The sequence below is a fragment of the Telopea speciosissima genome, chromosome 6 (assembly GCF_018873765.1).
Source record: "Telopea speciosissima isolate NSW1024214 ecotype Mountain lineage chromosome 6, Tspe_v1, whole genome shotgun sequence".
Classification (NCBI taxonomy): domain Eukaryota; kingdom Viridiplantae; phylum Streptophyta; class Magnoliopsida; order Proteales; family Proteaceae; genus Telopea; species Telopea speciosissima.
This window is the reverse complement of record NC_057921.1, coordinates 26,085,880-26,102,281: the sequence shown is the minus strand read 5'-3', so window position 1 is coordinate 26,102,281 and position 16,402 is coordinate 26,085,880. Positions and strand designations below refer to the sequence as shown.

The following is a 16,402-nucleotide window of genomic DNA, read 5'->3' as shown; positions in this document are numbered from 1 at the left end:
GTGGAGACCTACAAAGCTGAGGATGAAGAAGAGCTGGCCACTGTGGGTTCAAGACATATGCTCAGTTGTGACATGACCCTGCGAAACACTGCATCTGCCAAAGTGGAGTCATCCTGTGTAGTATCTGCCTCAGTCATCACAGAGTGTGCTCTAGCTCCCCCCCTCTACGGCCACCACGACCTCGTGTGCCAGGAGGACGACCATGAAGAGACCAACACCTATCCTTGATGTGTCCAGTTCTCCCACAATGATCGCATTTAAACCTGTCTCTCCCAAGTCCACTGGCACCAACTATCTCCATTGCTCTGTCTTCCTCATGGTTAGGCCCTTGGCCCCTACCACCTTCATAGGTGTCTCGGAAAGAACTAGAATTGAGAGCTGACCTCTCAAGAGATGATGCTGGTATTGGTTCCATAGCAACACGCCGAGTCTCCTCACTCTGTAAGTAACTACAGACCTCACTAAGAGATGGAAGAGGAAACCGACCTAAAATCTGGAGCCTGATTGGCTCATAGTCAGGGTTCAAACCACCAAGTTAAGTGAAGACACGCTCCTTTTCAAGAGTCCGATACACCTTTGCTTCATCCTCTGGGTTGGTCAAGTGAAGATCCCTGTAGTGGTCATACTCCTCCAAAAGACTAAGAAAAGCATTGTAGTACACAGAAATGGTCCTGTCACCCTGCCTCATTGAGTTAATTTTTTTATGAAGCTGATAGACCTTGGCAGAGTCACCCACTCTATCAAAAGTCTGGGAGATACTGTCCCAGATTGCTTTGCCAGTTTCTTTTCTTATAAACCTTCACCCAATCTCGAGTGTCATTGAGAAAATTAGCCAAGTCATGACTATAGAGTTTTCAGTCTCCCATTTGTCATAGGTAGGTGAACCAGGCTCAAGAGCTTTAATAGTACCAGTAATGTACCCAAGTTTCCCTTTACTCCTAAGGGAAAGCTTCACAGAGTGTGACCAGTCCAAGTAGTTAGTGCCATCAAGTTTCACAAAGGAAATCTGTGTATGTGTGCTCTCATAAACCAACTGAGAAGCAGCTAGAGTGGGCTGTGAATCAACCGAACCAAGTCTAGATGTACCCGAATCAACTATATTGTATGGGAAACAACACTTAACCATAAACCAGATTACCAACAGCAAGTGGGGAGTACACACTAAACCCAAATAGAGGATTCCGAGACAAAACAAAAATTCCAGCAAGGAAGAAGACAGGTATAAGCTGGTCCTTAACACTTTCCAAGAGGTAATACTAACTTAAACAAGCTCCAATATCTCAAACAAGGTGTCCACTATCATTCTTCCACCAAGAGAGAAGCCCATTGTACACCAAAAAAGCAAGAGCAAGAAATAAAGGTAATCTCGGTTTTACCTGGGCAGAAAAAGGAGCACCATGAAAATGAGCTATGCTCAAATAGGGTTCTCATCCATCAAGGGAAAACACAAGACGCATAAAGAGGACCCTTGTACGATCCTAGTGAGTTACTCCAAGCCCCAAACACATGCCGAGAGAAGGAGAAGCAAAACCTACAACTTGTAGCTGGTAGTAACCCTAGCTGAGACTGGGTGAACTTCAAAACATCATGGGAGCTTCAACACTACTCAGATAACACTTGCAAACACTTGAAGAGGTTATATCAAACCTATTTCATGCTTCTTTAACAGCTTTCTTACATAGGAGTCTTCTCCTTGAAATCCTTTGTGAACTAGGATCTCAAAGAGAAGAAAAAGAATAAAAGAGAGGAGCCGAAAAGGACTCTCAAACCTAAATGCTCTGATACCAAGTTAGATTTTAGATTTAGGAATGTAAGTAGGAGAAGGAGAGGATGTTGGAGGAGGAGGAAGAAGAAGAAGGAGAAGACAAGAGAGAGGATTCGGTTGTAATGTGTTAGAGTGTAATGACTCTACACTTAACACCTATATTACTTCATTACTAGAAATAAGAATATTACATACACCTCCCTAGGGAGGTACAAGGTAAGAAAGGAGAAAATAGAAAAATACATAATGGGGCAACTAGACAAAAGGCTAGTTCCCAAACTACCCTTACATAACTTCTCACAACTCTAACAGTGGATTCTGTTCAAAATGTAATGCAGAACCAAGGAGGGTGGTCTGCTATGGTGGGCTTCACGGAGGGAACAGTAGAAGAATTAGAAGAAAAGAGGGGAGGGAAGAGGGAACTCACATTCACACACACACTCTCACAAAGCTTCACGAATAAATCTTCTCATTAATCAAATGTTCAAGTCTGACTCTTCTACCGTAGTACATCAATTTAAAGGAAAATACCCTCACATAAAATAGAAACTAACCAAAAGGGAAACTACCAAAATAAGACATATTTAAGAAAAGGAAACTACCAAATAAGCTCCTACGTAATCTACCCAAGAAATAAAACAAATATTGCATCCTAAACTAAACTACCAGCCCTTGCCAGACCAGAAAACCGGTTTAGGACCAATCCTTGGTTTGGGCTTCCAAAGTGGGTCATGCCAATCCAGCCAGGCTAAGGCAACTGCATCACAATGCTTATAAGAAATTAAAAGCTGGGGGAAAAAAAAAGGTTCCTTGCTTGTGAGTTCGTCTCTTCCTCCATCTAGCTACCGCCTGCTCTCCCCTTTTCAAACCCTCATTCCTCTTCCTCTTAACTTGCGAATTTCTCTTTGATTCTAAAACAACCCATTCAGAAATAGCTATGGATCTGAAATTTATACCATTAATTAACCTAATTTGGGTATAAAGATCAAAATTTACAGGCATAATTTTTGTTATCAACGAAGTCCATATCGAAAAAATCTAGTTTTTGTAGCAGGAACCTAAAGTGAGGGTTCAACATGGGAGGGAGATGAGAGAGGAAAAGGTGGGTTCGTTGAAATCATTGAACACCAACCCCTTTTCCTTCACCGAACAGGGAAAAAGGGTTTGGGGTTTTTTTTTTGTTTTTTGGGGTTTCACAGGCATCTGAGGCCGGGGTTATGGCTGTTGGACCCTGACGGTCGTTCGCTGTACCTGAGTTTGGCACCCGGCCTTTGGTTCGGTCGCCGCAAGAGACCGGGATGGTGGTTGTTAAAACCCTAAATGGGTTTTCTCCATTCTCGGTTTAGCGAGTTGGGGAAGAAGGACAGGGAATATTCCCTCTCCAATTCCTTGTTTTAATTAAAATAAAATAAAAAAAAGTAAGACTTCACTTGGTTTTGGGGTTTTTAGATCAAGGGTAAAAAAGTAATTCTACACTAGACAAGGGTAGTTTAGGGATTTAATTTATTTAACTGGTTGACATCATCACTTAACTGCATAAAACTAACGGTAGTGACTAATTTATCATATTGGGATCTAATACAGGGGTGATTTGAGTTTCGTTTGAAAATCAAGGGGTGACGTGTAATTTACCCTAAAAAAAAAAAAAACAGAACCAGTTTCCCATCCTATGGTAAGGTTGAAGATAGTCCAGTGTAGTCCCCAACTTATAACACAGAAGCAGACAGATAGCAACAACAGTGTTTTTCCTACAAACAATGATGGAGTGAAGGTTTTCATGAATTGTTTGAATGGTTAGGGAATAGGGTATTAAGTCGTGGCAAATCCATGGTCTTCAAATAGCATCATCAAGTTCCCATCCCATAAGGTTGGATGGTCAAGAATTTTTTGTGGCCCCTGCTTATGTATTGAACAGGTGAAGGCTTTTTCCATCCATGTTGAATACTTAAGTAAGAGCCATGGACTTCCATTTTGTGTCTCATTGAAGTGGTAACTCAGTTCATTCGGGGTTGTTTTTTGTGTCTCAGTTCATTCGCTGTGTCATGGGTTTGTTTTTTGTGTCTCATTGAAGTGGTAATAGTCCATCGATTACCTACTACCTTATAGGAGAGAGAGAGAGTAACTGAGATTGAGAGGGAGCACTGAGTTGGGCATAGAACTCATAAGCATGACAGAGTTGTACATAGAACTCATAAGCACAAAATCAGAGATTGAAAGAGATTAACCACTGAAAACAGAGATAGAAACATAATAAAAATAAATTTATGGAAGAAAAAAGGATTCAAATACCTTGATTAGTTAGAATAATCAAGGACCATGTCCTTGTAAAAGGAGAACGGTATACAAGTATACAACAACAACTCAGTCTTATCCTAACTAAATGGGATCGGCTACATGGATCCTTGCCCTCCAATCAGTTATATTCGAGGTCATACTTGATACAAGGCCTAAGTTATGCATGCATTTCCTCACCACTTCACCTAGGGTCAATTTAGGTATGCCCCTGGTTCTTTTAGTTCCTTCAATCTGAATCAAATCACTCCTCTGTAATGGAGCATCCAAATGCTTCTGTTGAACATGACCATGCCACCTCAAAAAACTTTCTCGGAACTCATATATATACTAATAAAGTTTCTCCTACCGTATTTGATTGTTATATATCATTCTCATTTTCAAATCCTTTGAGATAAGATGGTAAAGATCAATAGGAGTTAGTTTTTCAGTGAAAATTTTGGAATGTATATAAGGTTTCCTAACAAGTGGAGTGATGTGATGAAGAGTAGAAGACATTGAGAGAGGAGCTAGCCTTAAAACCTCAACAGGAGGAGAGAGAGAAATGAAAGAGTAGATTTAAAATATGCAACCTTATGATAAGAATTTAAGAGAGTAAATTCTAATTGGGATAATAAAAATAAAAATAAAAAAGGTATCCAGTGCACAAGGCTACAGCCACTGTGGGGTCTGGGAAAGTAAATTCTAATTGGGATAAAAATAAAAAATAAAAAATAAAAAGGGGGGGTAATCATTTTCCTTCAATCTCCATGATCAGGTCTGTGCATCAAACCCATATCTCTATCCTTTATGTTAACCTGAGATTTGAGTTGAACATGTTGCAACCCACACCTCAATCGGGAGATAAAACCTAATTTCTCTGCATAAAAAAAAATGTGTTCCCAGTTCCCACTTCTTTCTATACAACAACAACTCAGCCTTATCCCAACTAAATGGACTTGGCTACATGGATCCTTGCCCTCCACTTGTTTCTATACATGTAATTGCAATCCACAAAATTATAGATCGCACGTGAAAAGGATATGAAAAGCAAAAGAAATCCACAAGTACAGCGAGCAGAGAGAGAGAGAAGTAATGACAGAAAAATCTAAAACACAATAACATGCAGCTGATTTTTTTTTTTTTTTTTTTTTTTGGGGGGGGGGGGGCCAAGGATATGAAAAGCAAAAGAAATCCACAAGTACAGCGAGCAGAGAGAGAGAGAAGTAATGACAGAAAAATCTAAAACACAATAACATGCAGCTGATTTTTATTTTTTTTTTTTTGGGGCGGGGGGGGGGCCAAGGATATGAAAAGCAAAAGAAATCCACAAGTACAGCGAGCAGAGAGAGAAAGAAGTAATGACAGAAAAATCTAAAACACAATAACATGTAGCCGATTTTTTTTTTTTTTTTTTTTTTGGGGGGTGGGGGGGTGGGGGCGCGGCCGGGGGCAGGGCGAGGTGAATGTATAAGTAAAGAGTGAATAAGGAAAAGAAAGGCTTACTTATGATGTCAGGGTTGCAGTTCTTTTATTGGACTTGGCATGGGTGAAAGCTTCAAGTGAAAAACCTCCCTGTTACAGTCTATCATGTGATTCCCTTTGTTGTAATCTTCTGCAATAAGATGATGGAAATCAACGAACCAAGTTCAAAAATAGAGTAATAATTATCATAAAAGATTAGTTTAATGCAATTGCTACAATGGACCTAAATTCTGTATTCATTATACAATATCATGTAGAAGGTTGTATTGGCTGCAACCTGTAATGCAAGGAAGCTAACAGGAAATAACAAATGGAGTTCAAAAATAGGACCAGATCAATGGATGGAACAATACTGGAGTCGGCATAAATCCCCATTCATGGAAGGTTAGGGGAAAAACGAAAAGGAAATAGAAAAACTCATCCATTATTAAATAAAAAAGGAGAACTCACAAAGACCAATTATAGGAGGCAAATTTACAAGCTTTGCATAGCTAATTCCCAGCATTAAAAGGAACTAAATTAGAATGTCCTGGTAATCAGTGTAGTTTGAGGGTGACCATTCATGGTCAACGCAGGAATGGACATTTAGTGGGTTGTTGCTGAAATTAAAAGGACAAAGTACTTCTCTTTTGCAGTGCTTGTAAGTTCTCTAAAAGCTAAGCAATCGATCGATCACAAGAAGCATAGTTCTAAATTGACACTAAGAGTGACACCAATCTGGAAATCAATTAAAATATCAAATACTCAATAGAGTTTTTAATATTAAAAAAGCTTGTACGGGATAACCACAATGCTATCTCCAACATTGTTCAAGTCATGCTACCACCTATGGCTATGAGTGACCACAGCGCACCTTTGCAATAACAAAGTTGAAGAGCGCACCTTTGCAATAACAGAGTTGAAGAGAGAGAGAGAGAGAGACATGTTGAATGACAATCTAGTAGATCTTGACATTACCCTCCATGCCAATTTCTCAAAAAAAATTGCCATTTAAAAGCTTAATACGAACTGACAGCATGGATGGATGAGTGCATGCTGAAGCTTACCCGTTATAACCCCCCCTCTTTTCCCTTCGCAGATTACTGCATTGAAGATTTGAAGCCTCCAAGTTCCTAACATAACTCAAGAGTGTAAAGAGAGGAGGTTGATGAGGACAAAACGAAGAGAACGCCTTTTTCCCCTTTTGTGCTATTGAGAATAGGGAGAACAAACACTTTTTTAACAGTAAATCATGAATTTATAGTAGATAATCAATATTCCGTCAATGTTGATTCACCAAACATCCAACTGTAAGTTTTATCAAAAGCTAAAGCCAAGCACAAAAAGGTATCTGTCGATAGTTGTGAGAGATAAGGAGAACACTGTTTTTTATTGGCTCTATCCCTTCAAAGTAGTATGTACTTAGGAAAGAGTTCAGAGAATCCAAATAATTCCTTGTTTCTCAGTAGTTGAGTATTAAAAAAAGTCAAACGTATCAAACTAATGGAGAAGCAAAGCCCAGAAATTAAACAACTCGCCCATTAAAGTAAGCCAGGAAATTCATCTGAATCCATCAGATTTGCTAATCGCGGGCACTAAATAAGAAGAAAAAAAAAAAAAAAAGGGGAAAAAGCCAGAGATTAATGCGAAAGAGAAAGGGGGGGGGGGAGGTGGGAGAAGAGGGGGTGTTTGGATTTGGAAAAAATGTTGTACGAATTAATAAATGGGTGCAGATTCACAGCAAGGTAAAATCGCAGAAATCTAATGTCACAGCAACAGAAATGAAGTTCATGGACATGGGTACAGTAGTTGAACCGCATAATAAAGTATGAAGTGCAGAGATTTTGGGGTATTTGGATTTAGAAGAAATGGAAGTTTTAAGAAATAATAATAAAGTGGGTTTTAAAAACTAGGAGAATCAAATAATGCAAACCTACAACAACAAACTCAGCCTTATCCCTACTTAATGGGGTCGGCTACATGGATCCAAACAGAACAAAATAGGGAAAACTGAGGTCTACACAAAAAAAAAAAAAAAAAAAAAGGGAATGAAGAGATGGGAAATAAGATGAAAAATGACAACAGAAAGATGGCAAATAAAAGACAGATGAAAGTAAGAGGAAAGAGGCACAGCCCAGCAAGTCAGGAGAATCTCAGATAAATGGGGTCTGCAACATGGATCCTTGCCCTCCAATAGGCTCTATCCACGGTCATACTTGATACAAGATCTAGACTATGCATGTAAAACCTAATCAAATCGTGCAAACCTAACGCCAAAATTACAATCATATAAGTGTCGGAATCATTGTTCAATTGATGATCCATAATCAGTGTTTTTTTTTTGTAAGATACGATCCATAATTAGTTAAGTAATGAAACAATAGCAGGTTGCATCTTTGAAATAATGGATTCAAGGAATAACAATAAAATGTCAATTCACAAATGGGCATTGCTTTATTTAACTATACAGTGTCCATTGTTTTTGCAATGCAAACCAACATCAAAAGTGGTTGAAGGAAAAGAAAAATACGCAATACCTCTGCATGAAGACAAATATCAAGGTACTCATTTAGAATACCATGCATTTCTTTATTTTCTTTTTTCTCAGTAAGCCCTGACTTGATGGACATCTAGTCCCTCGGCTGTAAATTTCACACCCACTGAGATCCAGGGAAAACAACAAAATCAAAACAAATGATTAGAAATGAAAGGTATTAACATGGATTGGAGAAGAGAGTACACAACTAATTACAAAATATGAAAGGAATATATCTTTCTGTTTGTCAGATTAGCAAAATGTTTTCTTGAGCAACCATGCTCCAAAAAGAAGAAAGAAATCAGTAATGCTTTCTAAAGCAACGGAAAAAGAAGAGATATTAGAAATCTACGATATGAACAAATGGTGTTCACCTAGAGTTACAATTGAAAATATGAATTATATGGAACTATCAGAAGTTGGAAAAGATGTAAATGAATTAAGTATAAGGTCTGGAACAGTTGTGCTATTTCACATCAAACTCTTGTACATTAAGTTGCAATGGAACAACGCACCAACAATCTAATAACTGAAAGCATTGATTAATTAACTAACAAATTGATAAACATACGATATTTACATGGGTACCAATGCCATGGGCGTCACATATCAATGCCATTATGCAGTAGTTGTAATGAACCAGTGAACCGGTTGGTTCAGCTGGTTTAATTTAAGTCAGTCTGGTCCCATAGTTTAGTTGAGTCTTTTATTTATTTAAGTTGTTATTAGAATAGTCAGTCTCACATCAGCCATGATTTATTTGGGCTGGTAGTGTCCTGTAACTCAAGTAAGGTCCAAAGTTGGAAGTTTCTAATTTTGAGACTCTCCAATTTTGAATCCTTGCTCTCTTTATTTCAGTTTATAAAAGCAACCCAAGAGGGCAAGAACGATTTTGCTATTCAACATTGCAGTCAAGCTTGCTCTGCTTCTATGAGATATTTCCTTGGTGTTTGATCCTTAGTGTCTGATCTAGCTGACTCTTTGTGGTGGGAAGCCCAGGAGGTCCCTTCTTGTTTCTGTTCTTCATCCTCTTAAAGCTTTCAAGACCTTAGAAGACCTTTCTACTCCAGCCGAAACTCACTGCTGCTGCCTCCACTGCATCTCCTGCTTAGTTTCTATTTTAGAACCAACCTTCTAATTTCATCACCTCTTTCCCCTGCTCAATCCAGCCATTAACTGTCTTCCAAATTCTGAGCACACCTTCCCCTCCCCAAGACCTCCATCGATCCCATGCTTAGCCCCATCTGACCTGCAGATTGCCTTCTATAGAAAATCTCCTTAAATTCCATTCAAACCCTGTTCCTCAGGCTACAACTCAAATCGACAGGGACAACAACCCTGCTGCAGATTTAGTTGCTCAACCCCTTTTATCTTCACACTAAACCTAACACTTGACCTAAACTCTAACCTATCAAACCATCCCAGACATAACCCATCGAACTGAACCAATTTCCCTTGAATCCAGATCCTGCTTTGGGACTGGTTGAACCTTCAACTCTGTCCTACATTACACAGTTTGAACATTATGTTGTGTCATCCGTAGAATTGGTACCTGCCAAACATACAATGGCTCAAGAGTAACAGCATTGGGCCTCAGCCATAAAAACAATAACAGCAAAATCAAGATGTTCCATCATCCTAAAAGTTCAGATTACAAGAACCAGAACTCTGAATCAGAATCATAGCAGCAGATCAAATTCTAGGGCAGATAACAGAGTCTTGATCTAGAGCTGTGAATCTATTACAAATAAAGGGGAAGCAATCAAACCTATGGCTTGCGATTTGGGGCTTCTCTGAATCAGAATCATAGCAGCAGATCATATTCCGGGGCAAATAACAGAGTATAGATCTAGAGCTGTTGCACGCCCTTTAATTGAGAAAAAGAAGGTTTGCGATGACAACCCAATGCCCTTTAATCGAGACTCTCATACAAAATCAATCTCCAACTGCTTTTCACGTTTCGCTTTCGCTTGAGTCAAAATGATGTGCATCCCATGCTGCGCACCCCGGGGCTGTTCACAATGGCGCTGCCGAGATTCACGCTTCGAGAGATCAATGGTGCAATTTCATCATTCTTTGTCTGTATGACCAGAATTACCTTCGAGACTATCGAATAAAACCCCTTTACTATCTCATCGTGCATACAGTGCTTTGTGTTGGTTAGAGATGTTAGGGCAGCAAAGACAGTTGACATTCATGCTACTGCAGCTGTTGCAGCCGCCTTTCAAAGACCTATCAACACTTCGGTTTTCAAGACCGACTCTTTCAACCACTCAGACATCCATCCCTTCGCGCTTCGGCCACCCTATCTATCCGCGCGCTGGTAGGTAAGCCATCCAATTCATCTGGAACAGGCATTGACTCTCGAAAATCCTGTTTCCCCAATTTAAGACAGATCAGGGAGAATGAAATGCTCTCCTCCTTTCTTGCTTGCTTCCTATAAAGAGCTGGAAACAGATCCCTGGATTAGCAAGTTCTTTTCCTACGATCAGCTCGACCACCGTTGCCACGACAATACAAAAAGGATAGGGAGGAAGACTACGAATCTTCATATTCTATTATTAGGAGTCACATCGGACTAGCCAGTCTACCTGAAAGCAAGGAGAAGGAAAGAGTCAATAGCCTATTTTGGCCTATCAGTCAATGCTGAATCTGGATAGAAAGGTCTTGGGCCACAATGCTATCATAAAATTAGACATGTTAAAGGCCTACGACAGATTGGAATGGGACTGACCCTTCTCAAAGCTGTTGTTGAATGCAGGCATCAACGAGGCAGGAGGAGGAACAACAGATGAAATAAATTTCCAATTGCTGTTTATAGATCAAACCACCTCAAAAAGGGTATGTGATGAGAACCCAACGCCCTTTAATTGAGAAAAAGAGGGTTTACGATGACAACCCGATGCCCTTTAATCGAGACTCACAGACAAAATCAATCTCCAACTGCTATTCTCTAGAACTCATCATAGATTTTTTTTGTTTTTATCTACTGTTCTGTATCTATTTGTTCGCTCTTTAAATTCTGATTAGATTTTTTTTTTTTTTTGGGGGGGGGGGAGGGGGGCTAACTTGTTGTCGACAGATCGTCTGTTACAAACCCATAACGTGTAGCCTTATGGGAGGGAGGGTGAGGGAGAGAGAATGATCAAACAAATATTTTTCAGGTATTTACTTGTGAATATCAGACATCCAAAGAAATATATGACAAAGTAGTAGTTACAAAGGATAATCATTAAATAATATTCTAATGGGTACTATTTCACTTGAAAGGATGGAATTAGTTGGAACACCGAATTCGTATATCAGCTTGGTTGGTAATAAAGATGATACATTGATTGAAAACCTTCACAATAAATATGAAACTTCAACTCCAAAAGTCTTGGGAAGCACCTATTGGTTATCATTACAAAGATTTTTCTATAGACTTTGGACATAAGTCAGATTCATTTATGCCCACTCCATTCATGCCCTACCTTAAATAAATCCTGGTGTAAAATGTTCTATAATCTACTCGCAACCCTATTTTTCAACAATTAAACAACAAAGACAAAGCCTTGCTCCAATAGAGTACTGGGCACATAATTTAGAAGTATCATGGCGATTTAATAAGGATATATGATGATTGGATTGCTCATATCAACCTGAAATATAGTTGATTCCATTTATTCATGTTTAGAATAAAACAGCATTACATATTCCAAAAGCAGATAGGTTGCCCTCTATATCATATAACACCTACAATCAGATAGTAAGACAGCATTACATGAATGATCAGCTAACAGTTACATGACAAAAAAAAATTAAATGACAAACATTTCCCCAAAATTAAGTAGATAGATGATACTAACGAACTAATAATATTAACCAATCATTTTGGAAATTCTATGTCATAGCGTGAAAAGCAACACCCAAGATATCGGAAACCATCACAGAAGAACTATTTTCCTAGGATTATCTACAGTCGACTCCAAAACAAAGGAAAAATGTAACTGACATGTTCCAGCTACCAAAATGGGTTTCCCCTTCTGGCTGCAGGAAATATTTTTGCAACCAAGCTGAAAAAACTGGACAAAGAAACTGGACAATTCAGTGAAGCAATAAAACCCATAAAGAATTTATCTCTATCAATGCACCAGAAGATAACATCCCCCAGACTTTAGAATTTGTAATGTTTCTTTCATGATACAAACAGAAAGACTAATGGATGATAGAAATTAAGTTATAACAAAAAGAGAACTAGGAAATAAATCCCTTCAATTCTTTGGTAAATAACTTGAAACTTCGAGACTGAGCCTCTGTTTGGAACAAAAGATTCAAACAGAATAAGAGAAAAGGATACAGGAAAAGGGCCATAATCAAAAAAAGAAACCAAATCAAATTTGTTACAAATTTATTTCGCCCATAATGATTCCTCCAAGTAGAACCCACAGCCCAATCTATCCTCAAATTGGACAATAAGAGGAAAATGATGAAAGTGATTCAACAGAACTCAATGTATACTAGCCGCAACTTTCTTCCCCTTCTTGCCACTGCGGATGCTCTCCCCTCCCATGATCATCCTTGAGAGAATATCAGCTTGTTTTGTATTTCCCTCTGCATTGAGGCTCCTGATCAAATCTTCACAGCTACTACGATCCGTGTTCCCACCCTTCTCCATAATCTTACAGAGAATGGAATAAGCATTGAGGGTCTTTCCGGCTGTCAGAAGTGCATCTAATACTTTATCATGGCTTGAGAAACTTATGTTACAATCCCTTTCCAGACCGAAATCCAACAACTTGAGAGCAGCAATTGTCTTATCCTTCTCACAAAGACTAACCAAAAGGTTATCAAAGTTGGGAACATGGCCATTATTCATCAGCAGCTCAATTCTTCCCAGGGCTTCCTCAACATGACCCCTCGTGAGCAGGGCCTCCAAGATTTTAGCAACCAAGTCCATGTTCTCCATTATCCCCTTCTCTACCATGCTTTTCATCACTCGACTTGCAGTTTGAACCCTACCCTCATCAAACAGACTCTCCATCACTGAGCTAAAGAGTAGAGGATCTGGTAGATGCCCAGTTTCAATCATACCATCTAAAGCAGTCTTAGCATCTGCTGGCTCCCCTTTCGTCAAGAAACTCTCAACCAATAACTTGTACGCATCTGCATCTGAAGGAACCCCACGTCTACTCATGATCTTAAGAATCTCAAGAGCAGTATCTGGGGTTCCATCCTTTGAATGTCCCCGGATCAAATTGTTAAATGCAACTGGATCCTGAACACCCTTTTTCATCAGGTGCCGGAGAAAAACCTCCGCCTTCACCGTCCGCCCATTGTTGCATAGGTACTCAATTATAGGGTTATATGCACTCGATTCCATCTCTAACAAACTTGATGAATTCAAGATGATCTCCTTCTCAATAACCTTGTCCAACAGCTTGATGGCCCTCTGATATGCCCCTGCCTTACAGAAACTTTCAATCAAGACGCCGTAGTGTGCTGCCTCCACTGGAACGTTTAATCGAATCATCCCTTTGAGCACATCAGCAGCCCAATCCAAATTACCCGACTTGCATTGACAAGAGATCAATCTTAAGAATATCGAATTATCCTCAGGAGCCTGGTGTGTCTCCACCATCTCCTCGACAAGTTTATGAGTTTCAGGCATCTTCTCTGCATCACACAACCCTGGTAACAGGGTTGAATAAGTACTATGATTTGGCTTGATTCCAAAAGAAGCCATTTCATCAAACAATCTCAAGCCATCATCAACCTGACCCATCAAGACATATCCTTTGATCATGGAAGTGTAACTGACTACAGTTGGGTTCAAATTCTTCGCTTTCATCTCCACAAAAAGCTTCTCTGCCTCCTCCATCATCTTCACCCGGATATAACCATAAATCATTGTATTGTATGTCACCACATCAGGAGAAATTCCCCTGTTCTTCATGTCTTCAAAGAACCGATTCGCTGTTTGCACCTTCAAAGAAAGGAAGAAACCCCAGAGCAGAACATTATATGTGTGGCGTATTGGCATCACCCCTTCACTCAGCATTTCATTAAAAACCCGTTTCGCCATTAGATATCGTCCCCGACGCATGATCACTTTGAACAAAGCATCATAAGATTTGACAGTTCTTTTCACACCCAATTCCTTCATTTTACGAAACATTTTTACTGACTCCTGAACAATCCCAGCTTCTCCATAACTACTGATAAGAACAATGAAAAAATCTTCATCCCATTCAACACCCATCTTGGGCATGTCAAAGAGAATGCATCGGGCATGGTTGAGCTTCCGAGTTCTGCCCAAGATTTGAATCATCTTCAGGTGGGTCGATCGGTCATGGCGGTAACCAGTCTTAACGACCCATCTGAAGAATTGCAGAGCATGCTCAGAGTTACGGGCTCCGTGCAAAATATTCCAGACAAGAGAGTGATCGAATTCAGGAACAAGCTCCCTGATCGATCTCTGTAATCGAGTTGTCCACTCCCGATTAGCCATCATTCGGCAGATTGTATCTTCTAATTTTTCTGGTTTTGGAGGATGCTTTCCACGTGAGGTTCTTCGAGGAATGTTGTCTTCAACTCCTCCAACTGCATTTTCTTCCTTCACATCCACATTCGGGGCTGTATCAGATTCAGTCGAAGGAGACTGAGACTCGATTGGTGGGATCTCTGAGACTGAAGACGTATCTTCTGAACATAATCCACGGAGGAAGGTGAGGGAGGATTGGCGGCTAGAAACTCCAGAAATCCTAGAGAAAAACCCAGATTGCCAAGGAGAAAAAAGCTTAGTGGCCATTAGTGTGAATCAATCCTTTCTGATGAATGTTAGAGCTTGTAAACTTCAGTTGCAGTGATGAAGAGAATCTGTGTTTAGCATTTGTGAAATTTTTGGTGGTGGACCGGTGCTTTCAAACTCACATCCATGGGATTTGAAATGGGTTAGGGAAGCTGCAGTTCTTGCCTGTTGGGCTTTTGGAAAATATGAGGTTTAGGGTTTTCTTGATGGATGATCCTGCGGCCATATACCGTTTCCGACTGGCCTACACGACTACACTACACCCCATTGTGTATTTGACGACATCATATGATCATAATGCAATCTAACGGTATTCATGAATTTTTATTTTTATTTTATCATTTTATTTGAAATCGGTGATGTTTGTTTTTTTTAATTCTTATTTGGGGTAAATGACACGCCATTGTTGGAAAATCGGGTTTTGACTGGGGCGAGCCATCCTAGTCGGGTTAAAATTTTGAAAAACCTGGTCAAAAATCATATAGACTAGGCTAAGGTAAAATATGACGAGACTGAATCAAAAATCTTCCGAGTCAAAACCCTAACCTTTATACCACAAATTCTTGTTGAATCCCTCTCTCTTATATCTAACCCTAACCTAGAACCTTCATCGTAAGCCATACTAAACCTTCAGTGGTGCCCCAACCTCGACCCTACCTCCTGCGACCTCACCTTACCGCTCCCCTAACTCCAGCGGCGAGTGTGTAACAACCACACTCCAATCCAGCATTCATAGGCAGAATCTCCCAAATTCGGTTGAAGCACCATCTGATTCTTTGGAACTGGAAAGACTGTGATATCCACCACATGTTTGGAGAAAATCCAAAGAGAAGATTGTGTGTATGCTATGAGCGGCACTTTCATTTCTATGCTTAAGCAAAGTTTGACAGCCCTACATGTTTGCTTGTTCTCTGAATCTCTGTATATGTGAAGCAGGTAAGAAGTTTTATTTTACTTCCTTTTTTATCTTTTTGTTCTGTCACTTGAAATTGAGGCTTTTTCTGCAACATTAGCTTTTTCTCCCACTACTTATAATAATATATTGGCGATTTTTCCTTTCGTTGAATATTTTGATTTTGTGTTGTAGTGTCACTGCTTTAGATTAATAGTCATCCTTCCATTACTTTAGATGAATGACCCGCATTGCAGCACCTTAGGAAATTTACTTTGGCTCATAGTTGATGGGGTTGATAAAATAATCTTTTGTCAGTTTTCTGGACTTGTGCTTTATCCATATTTTCTGCTTTCCTAAGTCTCATTCGGCCATATCCAAACACACTAGATGCATGCACTCTATTGTCTCAATGTTTCAACCAGATTCCACTTTGAGTAAATTTTCTTTAAAAAAAATAAAGATTCCACTTTGAGTAGAGTCTCCCTGTGAACTTGATATATGATCTCTGTATGTGTGTGTGGTGGGTGTATAGTTTTCTTCATTGTATCCCTGAGAATATCAATAGTCAGTAAAGAAATACATATGTAATCCCTATTTCCTGTTTGCATGTCTGTGTATCAAAATCTGGGTCTTGATTCAAGATAGGTAGTAAGTTGCATTGTTGAGGAAGCTCATTGTTGA

The 16,402-nt window shown here is 39.5% G+C and overlaps 1 protein-coding gene across 1 annotated transcript; it reads right to left on the bottom strand.

Moving 5' to 3' along the window:
* Positions 1–12,350: 12,350 nt before the first annotated feature.
* On the bottom strand, positions 12,351–14,862 carry LOC122664549 (pentatricopeptide repeat-containing protein At2g37230). Its single transcript, XM_043860407.1, has one exon. The coding sequence runs from the start codon at positions 14,824–14,826 to the stop codon at positions 12,526–12,528; it is 2,301 nt and encodes a 766-aa protein (XP_043716342.1). The 5' UTR covers positions 14,827–14,862; the 3' UTR covers positions 12,351–12,525.
* Between the last annotated feature and the right edge of the window lie 1,540 nt (positions 14,863–16,402).

Bases quoted from the DNA above. Each gene is read 5' to 3' on its own strand.
- LOC122664549 (XM_043860407.1), bottom strand. From the start codon at position 14,826: ATGGCCACTAAGCTTTTTTCTCCTTGGCAATCTGGGTTTTTCTCTAGG.